The sequence below is a fragment of the Nanorana parkeri genome, unplaced genomic scaffold (assembly GCF_000935625.1).
Source record: "Nanorana parkeri isolate BGI_ZX_2015 unplaced genomic scaffold, ASM93562v1 scaffold13, whole genome shotgun sequence".
Taxonomy (NCBI): domain Eukaryota; kingdom Metazoa; phylum Chordata; class Amphibia; order Anura; family Dicroglossidae; genus Nanorana; species Nanorana parkeri.
The window spans coordinates 3911801-3928041 of NW_017306281.1; the positions used below are offsets into that span (position 1 = coordinate 3911801).

The 16241-nt window shown below is 41.5% G+C and overlaps 1 protein-coding gene across 1 annotated transcript in view; it reads right to left on the reverse strand.

Annotated features, from left to right (window-relative positions):
- SCARB1 (scavenger receptor class B member 1) overlaps positions 1-16241 on the reverse strand; it is an 85544-nt gene that overhangs the window by 8220 nt on the left and 61083 nt on the right. Inside the window, exons 8-9 of the mRNA XM_018557630.1 lie at positions 14856-14974; positions 1642-1715 (exon numbers count right to left, since the gene is read on the reverse strand). Of these exons, the coding sequence (XP_018413132.1) occupies positions 1642-1715; positions 14856-14974 (193 nt within the window). The remainder of the gene's footprint in view (positions 1-1641; positions 1716-14855; positions 14975-16241) is intronic.

The following is a 16241-nucleotide window of genomic DNA, read 5'->3' on the forward strand; positions in this document are numbered from 1 at the left end:
TCTCCCCTAAGAGTGCGGGGGGGGGGGGGGGGACACCTATGCCTCGCAATTTAACATTGTGATAAAATCACTAATTTAACATTTACCTCATTTGAACTGGATAGGAATGTTACGTTTTTGTGAATTTGTTGCAGTTTCCTACTTAGTGTAGTCAGCCTACAACAGGATGAGCTATTTCTGGCAGGATCCCAAGCAACTACCTCACAATTAGCAAGAACATGGTCAGTCCGCCATGTGCTTTCCTTCAGTTGGCGGTTGGTCTGCCCATCTATCCGATATCCTCATAGGCATCCCGATTGCTAGCTCAGGCTGGCTTGCCAAAAGATAAATATTGACAAATGTTGACTTCTCTATACAAAGTATATGAGTAAATTAAATGATTAAAGCCAACTCCAGATATAAATATTTATGTGTACCGACACATATACCGGGTAGGCCTGCTGGCACTACAACAATGCTTTACAGTGATCTTCCAGGTCCTGTATTGTGGCTGTACTGAGTGACTTCCCCTCTGCTGTGAGCACACAAAAGGGTCGCTCTGTCAGCACAGAGGCCAATTTAGCAAACACCTAGTATTTTTAAAATGTAAGTACAGGCAGTCCCCGGGTTACATACAAGATAGGGACTGTAGGTTTTTTAAATGCAACTCCAGCCAAAAAAAACTTTTAGTTTTGGATAGCATAGGGAAGGGTCACGTTTGTTTTGCTGTCTGTTCCCCTTGTTTAGAAGATAATATAATTTTAAAAACACATTTAAAATGACACCAAAAAAAAAGTTTCCATTTTTAATTTTTTTATAAATGTTATTTTTATTTGTTTGCAATTTTTAAACTTTTTTTAACTTTAATGCTGGGAGCAATAGCCAGCCTGCTATTGGATATTTCAAATTGCAATAGCCAATAGCAGGCTGGCTATTGCATCTGCCCACTGTCAATCAGCAGAGGGGCCTCCCATGCTGATTAACAGCAGGCAGTGGGCGGGTGCAATAGCCAGCCTGCTATTGCATTTTACAAAATCTAATAGCAGGCTGGGTATGGCTCCCAGCCTGCAGATGAAGGTAGGGGGGCAGGGCAGAAGAGCAGCGGCCGGACCGGAGGAAGAGAAGCGGATGGACCGGGGGGGGAAGAAGAGCGGACGGGACAGCAGCGGAGGAATGCAGCGGTCTGCGTCCCCGTTGCCTACGCCAACACAGGCGGGGATTTGAAGGGACACAGGCCGCTGCAGCCACAGTTCTCCTAAATGTACCGGCAGCTGCTGGTACATACAGCTATCACTCAGTGTCACCGACTTTACTGCAGTTCATTGTACAAAGTTTTTTTGTACAATGAAGTCTGTGCAGTAAAGTGACACTGAGCGATAGCTGTGGACCTCGGTCCGCAAGTACGGGTTGACCGCAAGTCGGATAGCGATTTAACCCTGGAATCCCAAATACCTTTTGAATACCAGGCTGTAATACCACAAGACTAAAACTATTATTCAGGATTTATACATCACCAAGTTTATGCAGCACTTTAAAAAATGGAATGGAAACATGCAGGCAGGGAACCTAGGTAGTTATGAACAGCACTTTAAGCTTTGAAGTAGTGTAATTTCAAATCAGCAGCTGCAGCTTTCTATTTTGGTCACACGTGTTCATACTTACACAATTCCACTAACACCCATTGCTAATATGCTTATCTGCATCTTGATTGAACAATTCATGGGGATTCCTGTAAGCTACAATAGAAGGGATAGAAAATGTGGCTAAATAAAAATATATAGTAAAACAGTGTATAAATCATGAAAACAAATACATCAAAACCCAAAAATATAATATAATGCAGCTAATCAGTCCTTTGATGTGGTGGCTCTATTACTTTCTTTCCAGACTATTTTAAATTTGTGTGAAACCCAAAAAAAGGGACATGACAAAGTCATTTTTCCTTTTCACCAAAATTATACATTTGATAACATTTTTATACATTTTAAATTGTTAGGCGATTTAAAACTCTGCATTTTATTCAATAAGTAAAATTAAATTTTTTTAAATTAAAAGTGCAGTGAAGCCAAGTAGTAGCCAATAGAAAGTAAGAAATTGAAATTTCCTACTGGAGGGTGGGGGAGAACCTGTTTAACCACACAGATATGGCAACACTATCTTACGAAAATGCCTTTTAGAGAAATGTGAGAAGCCGCTTTGTTTTGTAAGGAAAGACAAAAAAGATACAGGCACCCTGATACAGCAAGAGCATGAAAAATGGGATCCCATCCAGAGGAATGTGCTTACAAAACAATTATAAAAATTTTAAAAAAAGTGGCAAAAAAGTAATTTTTTGTTTCGGCCTGACAAAATTCTGCTGCGGGAGGTACGTTGCAGTGCCATTCATTTCAATGGGATCCCAAATGCACCTCCCACCCACAGTGTGATTGCCTGCACTGAAACGCACGGCATAGTTTGCAAAAAATCGTGGGTGCAGTTTTATTCTGAAGTAAATTTTGTAACACTGCATTTCTGTATTTTAAATTAAAGGATAAGTATTGTTTTTTTTAAACAATCAGATCGAAAAAATTAAAAAAAAAATCAGCCAACTAAAATCGATAATGAAAGTAATCATTAGTTGCAGCCCTAAAATCAAACTTGTACTAACATCCATGAGACCTGTCGTACTGTTCCTTTGGGCGCAAACCCAGTTTTGTTTTTTTAAATGTTGTAAAAAGATTTGCAATAGCACCGTATGTTTGGGATTGTCAAGGTTTTTAGGTGCTTTGTATGCAAACACTATGGTCTTTATTTTTGTAAGCTTAACTGTTTATGGACATGTTAAGCCTTGTTATTTCCATTTAATTAGGATTGCAGTAACTGTTCGGACAGTCATCAAGTGGAACCAATTATCTTAAAACCTTGAACCAAGTGATTCACATTTTCCAGTTCAAACATTTGTTTTTACATGTTCCCAATCACATAGCATAACTTAAAAAATGTAGAAAATTGCTGCATCTTTAAATGCCCTTATGTGAAACCCTATAAAAAAAAAAAAAAAAAAAAAAAAATCCTACTTAGTAAGATTTGAGGGTGCAGGGGAGTGTTGTGTGCCATAATTAACCCTGCCTGTACTGAGCTGGTAGATTTTATGCATTCATTTTATTTGCAGGATTGTGAAGATATTGTATGTTAATTCATGGTCTCTCAGTCTTGTCCCTCAAGTCTGTACCATATTTATACACTGTCCAATTTTCAAATCAATAGAAAAACCCTGTATAACCCTGCTCCAAAGTACAAACTTAAGGTAAACTTTTTTTTTTCCCCAAATGGTTTAGGTGTACTGTGTGAATGGGGACAGAGGGGTTCCTCCAATCTGACTGCAACAGGTGGAAATATACTTTAATAACCCATGATGAGGAAGAACACAAGATCACATAAAAGAAAGCATGACTAAGTCAGTCAATGAAATGTCCCTCCAGACACAAACCGTGCGTGTGTATCAATGATATGGTACAAAAAAAAATACACAATGATCTCAAGTGTGCAAGTCAATGTTCTAAATTTGTAACAAATGTCAGTTACATATACCAATGCATTTCTAAGAGCCCATTCACTCTGATGCCTTGAAGCAGCAACGAGCACATTTACCACAACACATAAGATATGCATTGCAGAGCCAGTCACTTAGAATGACAAGCCAACACATTTGTGTCAATGCAGACAATGCACCACACACAGCAGACCTTTAAGTGCTCTGCATTGCTAAAAATACTTCAGGTGCATTATTTCCTATGTTAAGGTGAGCTGTGAGCTCTTTGAAAAATGAATAGGCTGCCTTGATGCTGCACTGTATTTCCACTATCACAGCCAGATTGGGATAACCCATATATTAGATTTGTTACATGTTCCAGATTACATAGCATAAGCTGAAAGAAAAAATATTCAAAAAATGCTTGCAGTTTAAATTTTTTACTTGGGTTAGGGTTTCTTGGCTTTCTGTTCACATGATTTTCAGGTCCTGATCAGTTGCGGATGCAGTGCTACTCATGAAGTGCGTGTGACGGGTTTTCGGTACGCATGCTGACCATTTTTTTTTTTCAAGCCGTGGGGCTGCCAGTGTGCAGATTCTTCCTCTGAGGTCACTTCTGCCCTCTCATAACATCTACTTCCCTTTGTGTATGTAAACCACTCACCACATTCTTTCTTCTGGGCACTACTGTATACTGAGTATTCATCATACAGCTCTGATGCTATATCTATCCACTTATTTTTTGATGCACATATTTAAACTGTGTGTGGTGGGGGTCGTAGAGCATTGGCGCATGCTCCATGTTAGTCATGACTGCTGGTTTTCCCTCTGATGCTTCACCAGAACCAGGAAGTCCAACAATGATGACATCATAAAAAGTGGAACGGACTGCGCACGTGAGAACTGTAGCCCATAAAACACATAGGGATGCATTGGAATGCATATTTAGTGCAGGAGTGTACGGATCAGGTCACCACAGAATACTGATGTCGTGTGAACAGGCCCTAAGGGTTACAATTTCTACTTCTTTGTAATGTTAGGAAGGGCCGTGAGGGGTTAAAGGACTACAAAATTCTGGCTTCTGCATTCAAGTGTTAATGAATTTAAGAAGAGCTATATTTCAGTGCTCAAAAAAAAAACACTTTGATTCAGCCATGTTATCTGCCACAACAACACATCTAAAAATATATATTTTTTTTTTAAACAGATGGGTTTTCCCAAATGTGACTGCAAAAAAACTTGAAGACCGTCAGTTCTAAAAGCTTTTGATGGAAGGAAACCTGCCATGAAAGGAATAAGTGACTGCTACTTTTGGCTGTTCAACAATGCTAGCTGCCATTCTGATCCTTTGGCTTGAATACTTTCAGTAACTGGACTGTAAAAAAACTGGCAAGTCAAAAAACAGACATCATCATACTTTGTCAAGGATCAGTGACTCATATGAAAAGCCAAAAGAATTCTCATAACAGGTAGGTTTTTTGGGGGGGGGGGTTTTTAAAAGCAAAGAGCAGAATGCATAGTTTAAAAAACAACAAAAAACACATGTCCGAATCAAAAAATAGCAGCATTGCTTTACTGACATCAGGTAACATCGCCTGCCTGTGTCATATCTCTTTAGGGAACTTCAGTTGCCAGAATTCTCCACCAACACTGAAACTGGCCTAAACATATCCACATCACTGTCCTCGTCACAGAAGCCTGGAATGCCCCATCCCAATTCATTTTAATGCAAGTGAATAGCCAGTGTGGAGTAGCTGTCTGCAAATATGTAGAATTTGCCTGCAGAGGGAGACACATTCTAGAATCCAAGTTCAAGTTAGTGTTCATAACCACAATCTGCTACACATTTTCTGTTCCTTGCCTCATGGATAAAGAAGATTATGAAACTGATGTACTGTTTGGAAAATATCTGACCTGTGAAAGGATTGGCAGTTGAAAGGGTTCATTATATAGAGGTAATAACAGCATTCCGTGTGATAGGGTATCTCCCTCTGATTAAAATCAGCACATTTCATTTACAACCAAGGATAGATATTATGACTGCAGGAGTGTCAGACAAAAGATAAGCCCAGTAACGAAAGAAAACATGTGGAGGTGGGGAAGGAAGATAACCATAAAGAACCACACCAGTTGAAAGGAACATGGGATTTTTGTACTCCCCATATAAAATCATTTTCTTGGAGTTCATTGAAGGACAGAAGAATACTGCTGCCTAAAAAAAAATTTAAACTACACACACCCAGCAACAGTGACCAGCCTAGTATAACCCGTCTTACTGTCATCATGCCTAAGTTTTATTACAAATGCAGTGCCAAAAATCAAGACTACGAAGGCAGGTGGAACTTATGTACCTCAGTGAACTCCATTTTCCCATTCATGGAGGGACACAGAATTCAGAGACATTCTGGAGCTTGGAGCGGTGGCTACTTTACCACACACACCATGGGGAAAGAAAGTAGCCACCCTCCAGAAGGAAGGAGAGTGTCAGCACCAATTCAGTGTTAAAAAGGAGAAGTATGGGGTCAGGCCTTATCCCCATAGTTCTCCTAAGGGTCACGGGAGAACAAACTAGCGTTGGCCCGTGATTCAAAGCTCAGTATACCGCGAGCACTGAGATGCCGCACAGTTACGGATCCCGACAATACTGTCTGGAACCACCCAGCTGCGGGATTGACAGCTGGTTCTGCCTATCCAGAGGCAGAGCCAGCTGTACCCGCCCCCTCCCCCATCCGTTTCGCCAGTCAGCGCTGGAGGATCGGACAGGGGAGGGGGGAATCCCTGCAGGGAGCCGTGAGCGACAGTCCCGGCTCTCTGCAGGGATAGAGCGAGAAGTGAGCGAGCGACAGTATGTGTTCGCTCACTTCCCGATCTACTGAGCCGACCTGTGACAGTTTCATCGTCACAGGTCGGCTCAGATTATGAGGCTGAGAGAAAAATCCCTCCTCATAATTCTCCTTTAATAGACAAAGTACTTAAAATTTATTTTGAAAATGTAACTCCCGAGTTTAGTGTCACTTTAAAAGCAAATATTTTTGAAATACTGCTGAGAAATGATATCTATGCACACATTTGATTTATATTATTAACCAACATACAAAAAAAAAAAAAGGTTATAATTTGGTCTACTTTTTGGCGATTTGTATTGGAAGGTGATTTCTCAAAAGTGCCAAGATTTCATGCTTATATCATTTGGATCTACCGCAGTTCATCTCCAAGCTGCTGTAGGCTATGCATCAAAAGGCCAGGCATCTCAAAGTACTGGCCCACAGCCAGCTGACAAGTCAGACGCGCAGTTGTGGACCGCGAACCTGACTTGCGGGAGCAGCTGCACTGTCTGCATCTCTGTTGGGTGCAAACCACATAGCTGCTGCTGGCTGTCGGCGCTCAGTTCCTTTCTGCCAGAGCTCCGGCTGAAAGGATGGATTAGGAAGGTCTGCACAAGCAAAAATTGATTCAGGTAGAAGAGGACACCTACCCGAATGAAGACGAGAAACCATATTCCCCATTACAATCTGTGTCTCCCCAAATATAATACCCTAGTAAGTAAGAGTAGGGACAGAGACCACCTGACTGTGCACACCAACATGTCGGGACCAGAGGTGGATTAGCCCCTTGGATGGCCCCTATGCATGTTAAGAGAATAGCCCCTTGGATGGCCCCTATGCATGTTGAGAATAGCCCCTTGGATGGCCCCTATGCATGTTAAGAGAATAGCCCCTTGGATGGCCCCTATGCATGTTGAGAATAGCCCCTTGGATGGCCCCTATGCATGTTAAGAGAAGAGTTCCGGGGTGTGTGCCAGGTGATAGGTTAAGGGACAGGAAAAATCATCATTTGAAATAGTCATTTTAGGGGGGACTGTAATGGATGTGGTTAAGTATGACTATGACAAAATGCCTATCTCAATAGATCAATTGTAATATCGATATTACAATTATCAATTGTAATATACATGTTATTTTGCTATTTGCTCGTTAACCTTACTTAAAACCTTACTCAGAAATTGGTGCTTAAGCACCCCCTCCCCCTCATATCCGAAGTACGCACTAGAAATGGGAACCAAGATGGCGCCTCCTCTCCAGGACAACACCCAAAACAAAAGATAAACATCCTGGCAGGAAGTTATGCATGAATGGATCTAACCAATTATAAGCTAGAATATATAAGCTAAAATGCTTTTTTGCAATGCTACGTTTAACCATACACGTTCTGCATGCCTATATAAAACTATGTTAAAGCGGAATAAAACAGAAGTACCTTACTCTGAACGTGTCTCAGCGTGAATTCTTCTGAGTGCACACTCTATATATAAATCAGGCAAGGCGGCAGATATAAGTACGGAACTTCAATCCGGTCCAAATTTGTGATCAGGTCCAAAACACTACTGTAAATCTAGGTGCATTTAGGGATCCCGGCTTTATGTGTATTTCTATATGTGCGTATGTAGTATGCAATTTGGCCAGCAGCCCCCTCATGTCCATATAAAATTTTATTTTATATCTAACTTTTGGGAATCGGTATTTGAAGTGTATCGCTCTATGGAGTCATCAAACATAGAAGGTGGTCCCTTAAATTGCACTATTATCATTGATTCCTAGATCTAGTGAAAATAAAAAGAAAGAAATCTTAAGATTTGTGACGGCAGCAGCCCGAACTGGAATATCTCATGGATGGAAATCCACAGAACCACCCATTTTAGAGAGCTGGGGGAACATATGGAAGAGATGAGATGTATAGAAGAATTGAGGGAAAGAGATGCAGTTATGAAGGATAAGTATGATAATGTATGGGAGAAGTGGGAAACATATAGAAGTTCAGAGGAATTCAGGAATCTAGTAAAGAGGGCCAGAGTGGAAGGGGAGAGGTTTAGACGACAGGAATCCCGCATAGTCAGCGTTACAAGTTTAAACAGAGTACAGGCGGCAAAAGCCTCTGGGAGGCTGTTTAAAACAGCCCCAATGCCAGCAACGTACACTGTACGTCGTTGGTTGTGAAGGCAGCTAATGATTGATTTACAAGCATTTCAATTTCTTTTTTTTAGCCACACGCGATACTTTGTTTAACACATCTTTTTCTCTTTGCCCTAGGTCCTTACAGTTACTGGGGAATTCAGTAGCTCAAGCACAGGTCAGGACTTCCAAACTTTATGGAAATTTCTCACACCTGATGGCTCCTCATGCCATCAGGTGTGGGATGATTCTCAACATTGACACCATTAGTTGTATATGGAAAAGATTATAAAATATTGTCCATATAGTTATGTAGTGTTGCACCTGCCAAAAGGATAGAAATGGATCTCTGTGCAAAAACAGGAGAAAGCCTAATAACTTCCCAGCAATAAAAAGGCAAAGCCTTGCAGACGGTTGCGTGTGGTTTTAAGCGTTCCATAGTGCAAAGATTTCACCTTGCTGCAAAATACGAATTTAGATAAGAGGCTATTAGAGTCATAAATTCATTAGGCTCAATTAGTACTCAGAGATAAACCTGCAAACATGGACCATCTTCCTAGGTTAAAGATTACCTTCTGTTTTTATTTGTTCATTGAGTTTATGGCCAGTATTACGACATTAAACTTTGGTACTAAAAGAGATAAAAAAATTATATGGTGCAAGTCCAATGAAGGCTTGATCCAGGATTTAAAAAAAAAACATTTTTAAACAAACACACAACCTTATTCAAGAAGGCTTGTTCTTAAAGCACAACCAACTAATTTAAACAAAAAACATTACCCGGGGGTTGAATTTTTCAGCAGAAGAGACATGCAAGGTATTTTGCTTAAACTTTACATGGCTCCTGGTGCACATTTCTCAGCATTGGCAGGAGTTACCAGGAGGACAGCACTTGAGATTGTAGGTGTGTGCCATAATGACAGGCCTTAGCAATGGTCAACCTGGTGGCAGTAAAAACGATGTACAAGCATCTGCTGTGCCATGGGCAATGATGAAACCAGCTTGTTAAACAGTGCCTTACTTCTTAAAACGCAAGTGAAGCAGAGAGCAAACGAGATTGTAGACTTGTACCTACAGTCTAACCACCCCCGGGCAAGTACACCAAATATGAACTTACCCGGTGGGGGTTCCTTCATGCGAGCACCCACGATAACAGACAATAGGGTAAGTTGGGATAAAATGAGCCAGGCAAGCTGGGAAATAGTACCAATGGTAAAAGACTTTATAGGAGTCTTCAATGGTCTGGATATTGCGAGAACACACACACACACAGACACACAATGGTGGGCCAACAGAAGGGAAGAATGCATCAGGGAGATCAAACCCTTAGCATAGGGATTGGAGCAACACATCCGTTCGAAGGGGGTCAGTAAATAGGGGGAGGAATGAGGTGTATCGAGAGAAATTACCAAGAAATCAGGAGGGTTTTCCAGTTATCTAGCAAGGCATTCAACCTACGGAACAAGAGGGGGAAGTTAGCTTTGTAGAGAGATTCATAAGTGGGGGATTCGACTTCCCTGATCTGTTTACTGGGTCAGTGACTCAAAAGGCACTGAAGCCAGTGGTTCAGCAGAACATGCAAGCAATAAGGATTTTTAGACAGAACTTTGCAGCCCCCATAATAACAGCCCCCATATGTCTGTCAGGTTGTGCGTTAAGTCTGTATGGATAAGCATTATTTTACCCAAGCATCGGGTCCACTGGTGATACAGGCACCCCCACTCTTCCTGACCCACCAGTCTGTGGCATGTTAACTGCCAGCAGTCCAATTATCATGTGGTCAACCAGTAATTATAGGAAAGGGTTATTCTTCTGAACAGACCCAATCAACCTCTGCAGACTGGAAAGGTACACATTAGAAGACTTTTCAGCTAATTTTTGTAACCCTTACCATTTCATGCTGGGCAGCTTTAGTGAGCAAAGGCTTAAGTTTTGTACTTGCGGATGTGTTTGCAGTATTGCAGTCAAAATATAAAAATTCACAAAACGTTTAATTTACTCACTGAAACAAAGTCCATAGTTTGCTGAAGACTGGGGTATACTGGCTTTTCAATTGATCAGTAGATGGTGCTGTTGTGTAATTTCAAGTCTCCACTAGCACTGTGGTACCATTCTGTTATTCATTTGCTCACCACATAGTTTTGATTTGCCCTGTCTACTGCATTATGCTCAACATCTTTCAATTGAAAAATTAAAGGAGCAGGCCAATTGTCGACCGAACAGCGCTTGCATACAATCAGATGCTTCACACTATATGGGATTGGGCTACAAATTAGTAAGAACTATTTATCACCGCCCTGTTCCCCAAAAAAAAATCTGTTCCATAGGCGTTTTCTTTTTTATTGCTCAGTAAAGCTTTATATAGTTTACCTTTCCCTTTCACATAGATGTGAATCAAGTCACATTAGGGTAAAAAAGATTTTCCTTCCAATGCAACTTCATGCAGGAAAATGCACACAAAAAAAAAAAAAAGCGGACAAGTGTAAATAGGCCCTAACAATCTCCAGTGCCTCCGGTGGCAAATGCTTTATGTTGTTAGAGAAGAAAAACAAAACTAGAATAGTTTATAAAAAATGCTGGCATCCCTTTGCCTCCCACTGTTCTGTAACTGCCTTGAGCATACCCTTTCTAAAACATTTTCTTCATACAACATTCTTCATTCAGAAGCAGAAGAATCACTGCTTTTATTGAGCCACAAAGACTTTCCGTTGTCCCATGGGACTCACCCCACCTAGAAAAAAAAAAAAAAAAAACTTGTGCCACTGCGTTCCCATAGAGTGTTTCCAGATGTTCTGAATGAATCCCATTTACTAGCAACGGAATCCCCTTCACCAACAGATTGCACTCCTCAGTAGTTAACTACATACAATATAATGCATCTTCTGTTTACAACAATAAGCCAAACTCGAATGAACAGCTGAATAATAATAATGTCGTGCCTGGAGACTACACACCACAGGACAACCTAGTAATGCCCACTACTCTTAACCAGGAAGACAAGACACTTGGTTTATATAGCCACTTGGTAAATGTGTGCATGACCATTACCTTACTGAACATAATAAGTGTGCAATCTAGACTTATAACAATCACTTATTACGTTGCTAGTTGTCATAAAAATGGGTGAATCTCAAACCAGGAATGGTTAAGCTTAATATTACACGGAGTAATCCTTTAAAATGGCTATACGACTACAAAAAGATTTTAAAGAAATACAGGGGTGGCTACTTACTGCTAACCCACTTTTAAAAATGCTAGTTGCCTGGCTTTTGTCAATACTTTGAGTCCCTGATCTGAAACGAGCACAGAGATTAGAAAGTTAGAAGTTCTGAACTGATCCAGATATGCGCCTTTAATTAAAGCCGCTAGATTCGTATGACAAACAAGCTACTAGCTTTTTTAGAACAATCAAATGGCTGCCTCACTAGACTCTACGTATTGGTTTCCTTTGAAGGAGCCCTGCCAACAAGTAACCTGCAATAAAAAAAAAGGGGAGGATTAATACTCTCCTCTGCAGGGGAGGATTAGTACTTGCCTTTCCACCTTTCCTGTGGGCAGTTCCTCCGATCTTTACAGTTGAACATCTACAGGTACTCATACATCTTCTATATCCCACACTTACCCGTGTGCCAGGTGTCTGATACCCTGCTATTTTGCAGTTCAGTCCACTGGCCCCTACATCACTACTATGTACCGCAATGACATAAGGGCTGGCAAAAGTAGGACACGGTCAGTTTATGAGATATTTAAAGTTAGTTGGGTAACAAAATAAAAAATTTTAAAAAGCCCAGTCTCAGAGCAGGCAACACACATGCCTTCTATTTGATTTATTAGCTGGAAAAGTCTTTTGTGCCCCTTTGATTTAGTGCAACTTTGTAGTTATGGGGCATGACTTTTCCAGACTTTATGGTTAAGGTCCGCCAAATACCACTGAAAGTTCTTACGGCAATTTTAAGCTGGGTTTTGAAGGAAGTCTGTACTGAAGTAGTATGGCAGCTGCCATTGCTAATCTCGGATTTGAAAATGCTAGTTGTCTGACAATTGTGCCTAAGTAGGACTATGGCCTCCCAATATAAAATAAATTAAAAAAAACACAATTACAAAATGTGTTGCAGTTCTTAACGCAGCTGCAATTACAAGTTCTCAATTCCCCTGCAACGTCCCACAAATACCTGCTGAACCCACAGGTAGGTGAAGTTTCCTTGAAGTTGCTACTGCTTGTATTACAGTGAAATGAGACGTACTGGGCTTGGCTATCAGCATTGTCACTGCTGTTAACAAGCCCGTAGCTTCTGACCACACCTAGCACTGCGCTCTTTCTGGATGGGGGCAGCACTTTATTTTAAGCCTGTAATGGTGTAATGGGTGTGTAAAAATGAACACCAATTTGAAGCAAAAAAAAAGGGCATGTTAAAAAAAGAAGTGCACTGGTGTGTCAACTGGCCCATCTCCCTGAAGAGACAGGGCCCTTCCCTTACCACCCCAGGGGCACAAGGTTCCTGAAAGGGGCAGAGCACTGTAGTCCACCTAGCCAAAACCAGGCAGATCCCTCTACTCATAGTCCACTTAAGCGGAACAATGAGTACTAGGTTGGGGACACTCCTGAAAAGAGACCCCTGGTTAAGGGGACGAAGGGACCTGATGGCCACACATCCTGCCCCTAGTTTTCAGGCTCAAAGACCCACACCCTCCATCCTTGTGGCGGGAAACTACAGAGCGTGAACATGCACAAAAACAGTGGAGAAAAAGAAGTGCCAAAATGTAATAAAACGGCTAAGCATTGCAGCATGGTAAAAAAAAAAAAAAAAATCAATCACCCCTGGTCTTAGCCATAATGCCTAGGCCAAGAGGTGTGGTGCAGAAAAAGCCTAGTGCTCTTTGGCACAGTGGCTTCCTAATCCCACTGTGTTACTTGAGCACCACTCCCTGGGAGGGTGTTAGACACTGCAGGCTCTCAGCTTTCCCAGCCCATGACCAGACCAGGTAGACCTGTTCAAATGAGGACGCATTGTCCCGCCCCCCAGCCCACTCACAGGGGAGGAGGCAGGGGCTCAGCAGCACTGACCCGGCGGCGGAAGAAGCCGGACCCCAGCAAAGCTAGTCCGGCGGTGGAAGAGAGCAGTGGCAGGCAAGGAGCTGCATATGCAGCGAAAGGGATCCTGACCAGCCTACCATAGAAAGTCTCAGATGGGCTGTGCAGGGTCACTCAGGTAGGCTATGCGGGGCCTCAGGTGGGCCCAGAGTCCAGTTAGTTACTAATTCCAGAGCGTTACTAAGTCCAGAGTCCAATGCATTGCCAAGTCCAGAGTCCAATTTATATACGGTTCTACATTGCTGTATAATGTATTGCTGGGATTTGTAGTCCCGCTACTGCTGGTGCCATTCTCCATTGGAGTGTAAGCTCCTCTGTACAGAAACTGACTGGTTCATAGTTCTCCGTACAGCCTTGTGGTACAGGTCAGAGCTATATAAATGTATAATAGTGCGAGACTGAGGGGGACCACAAGCAACAGCATGCCGTTAGCAGGCTGGGGTGGTGCTAGCCATGTATGCAGATTTGTAATGGCAGCCCTGCCTTTAGATCTAACACTCCTAACCTCCACCCTTGGATGGACAGACACTTAATTCAGATTCCTTCGAGCCCCCCCAATCATCTCCGGCAGGGTACTTTGTAGCCAGCCATTCCTACCATAAGGCCAGAACAGCAGCACATTTTCCCTCCTGAACACTGATAAGAACATATACTACACTTCATCTCAGGCAAAAGGCTGATTGGCAGCACTGCTTCTGTTGCTGAAACTCTCCCTTTGATCTGCAGTGTCTGGAAGAGTGCGAGACAAATGAAGGAAGATTTGGCTCAGTCAGGGAGGGTAAATTAAGTTTAGTTTACTTTAGGATTGTGCATCACATAGTAACTGGATTTACTACTTGCTTAGATTGTCATTACAGGAGCCTTCAGTTGTACTTAATCAGTGGTTCAAAAAGATTTGAAACTATTAAAGAAAAAGTTGAAAAACTGACTTCCTGCTCTACATGCTTGTTCTAGGTCCATGGCTCAACATTGGCATGAAAGCCAATCAACAAGCATTTTCAAAAGCAATGGCAACCTCACTTTCCCAATAGAGATTTAAGGGAACCTTCACAGAGAAATAAGTGGGCTGGCAATGCTAATCTTCACTGCTAGTTGCCTGGCTGTCCCTGCCATCAATATTGAAAGTCACTAACCAGGAAAAAGCATTCAACCAGCTAAGTCTTGTTCTTGGGCAGAGTCGTGAAACAACTGAATCATGAAAGCTTTAGACGGTGTTCACAAAAACAGGCCATCAGTGGCATCTTATACTGCTCTGTTAGTTCAACTTTAGGAACTACATTAGGAAGATTTTTTTTTGTTATTGTACATGGACCCAAACACTTACAGGGTGCAGATCTAGGAATAGGGAATGCAGCTTTTCACTTGGGTGTAGTCCATCCACAGCATTCACAAATCCAGGATCCGCTTTGTAGAAGTGAGGAAAAGACAGAAACATGGGAGCACCTGGGGAAATCAAAGTTTAAAGTTTGTTAACTCCTTACAGTTAATCACAGCTTAAAACCAATTTACATGGCTGACCATACACAAAACAGATTTTTCCAGCAGTTTAAAGATCTGCATATTCTCATATAATGCACAAAGCTCCACAAATGTATCTCCCGTGTTGGCTGAACGTCAATTCCCATTCCTTTATGAAAACCGGAAACCATTTAGCTGTGTTTAATTTAGATCAAGGACTTTATAATTCAGCGTGCCACAAAAAAAATTAATAGTTCTCTAATGTAATTAAAAAGAAAAGCTTAGTGTTTATACTTGGAGGTGCAATTGAAAATGAAGCCCTGACATGCAGACAAAGCACACATCCCACCTGCACAGAGTCTGTCCAGCGTGCAAGCTCATGGCTGCGTGCATTCACCTACACAGTCTCTCCTCCCCTCCAGTGATATCACAACTGCACATGCGCGCACACTTCCTCCTGCATGGCCGAAGCTGGGATTCTACAGCCAGAAGCAAGCACCGCAGACACAGGTATGTTTTTACCCATTTGGCAAGTTTACCCCTTTTTTTTTTTTTTATGTTTTTGCATACAATTAAATGCTTGCTAGCTATAGATCTATTGGGGGAAAAAAACCTGAGACTTTAAATACCACCTTTTACCACACACAATAGTTTTATGCCTCACAGTGGAAATTGCAGAATTACTAAACTTTCAAGTTACTTATTTGTTTACTTACTAACAAAATACTGTTCTAGATAATATTTCCCAGCATCAAACCTGTTATATTTTCCAAACAGCTTTCAGACTCCCTAACAGACACATGGTCAACTGCTTCAGGACTTTAAACTATTAGGCTCGTTATCTTAGAATGTTGGTCACCAGATAACCTAGAAGTTGCTACATTCTGGACATTTACTGTCAGCTAACCAGCTATTTACAGGTTTGGAACTGCTGTCATCAAAATGTTGGTTTCAGTGTTTGCATATCCACTTAGTGTGCATATTATGCACCAAAAGCATTTCAAGTACTTTGAACATGAACAAAAGAAAAAAAGAAAAAAAAAACTAAATGGAGGTTCCCACACGTTTTAAACACTTTCTTGACCTGGACACAGATCAACAAGTGTGAAAATGTAGCAGGAGAGGGAATTGAAGGTATGGCTAAATAAATTGGTAAAGCAGGATTCCAAAAAACTTGTGTATTTACTTGCAGAAGAAAGAGGGTAGCATGAGACCTGGACCTAATAAAGTAATTCTCTTAACAAGTTTCTAA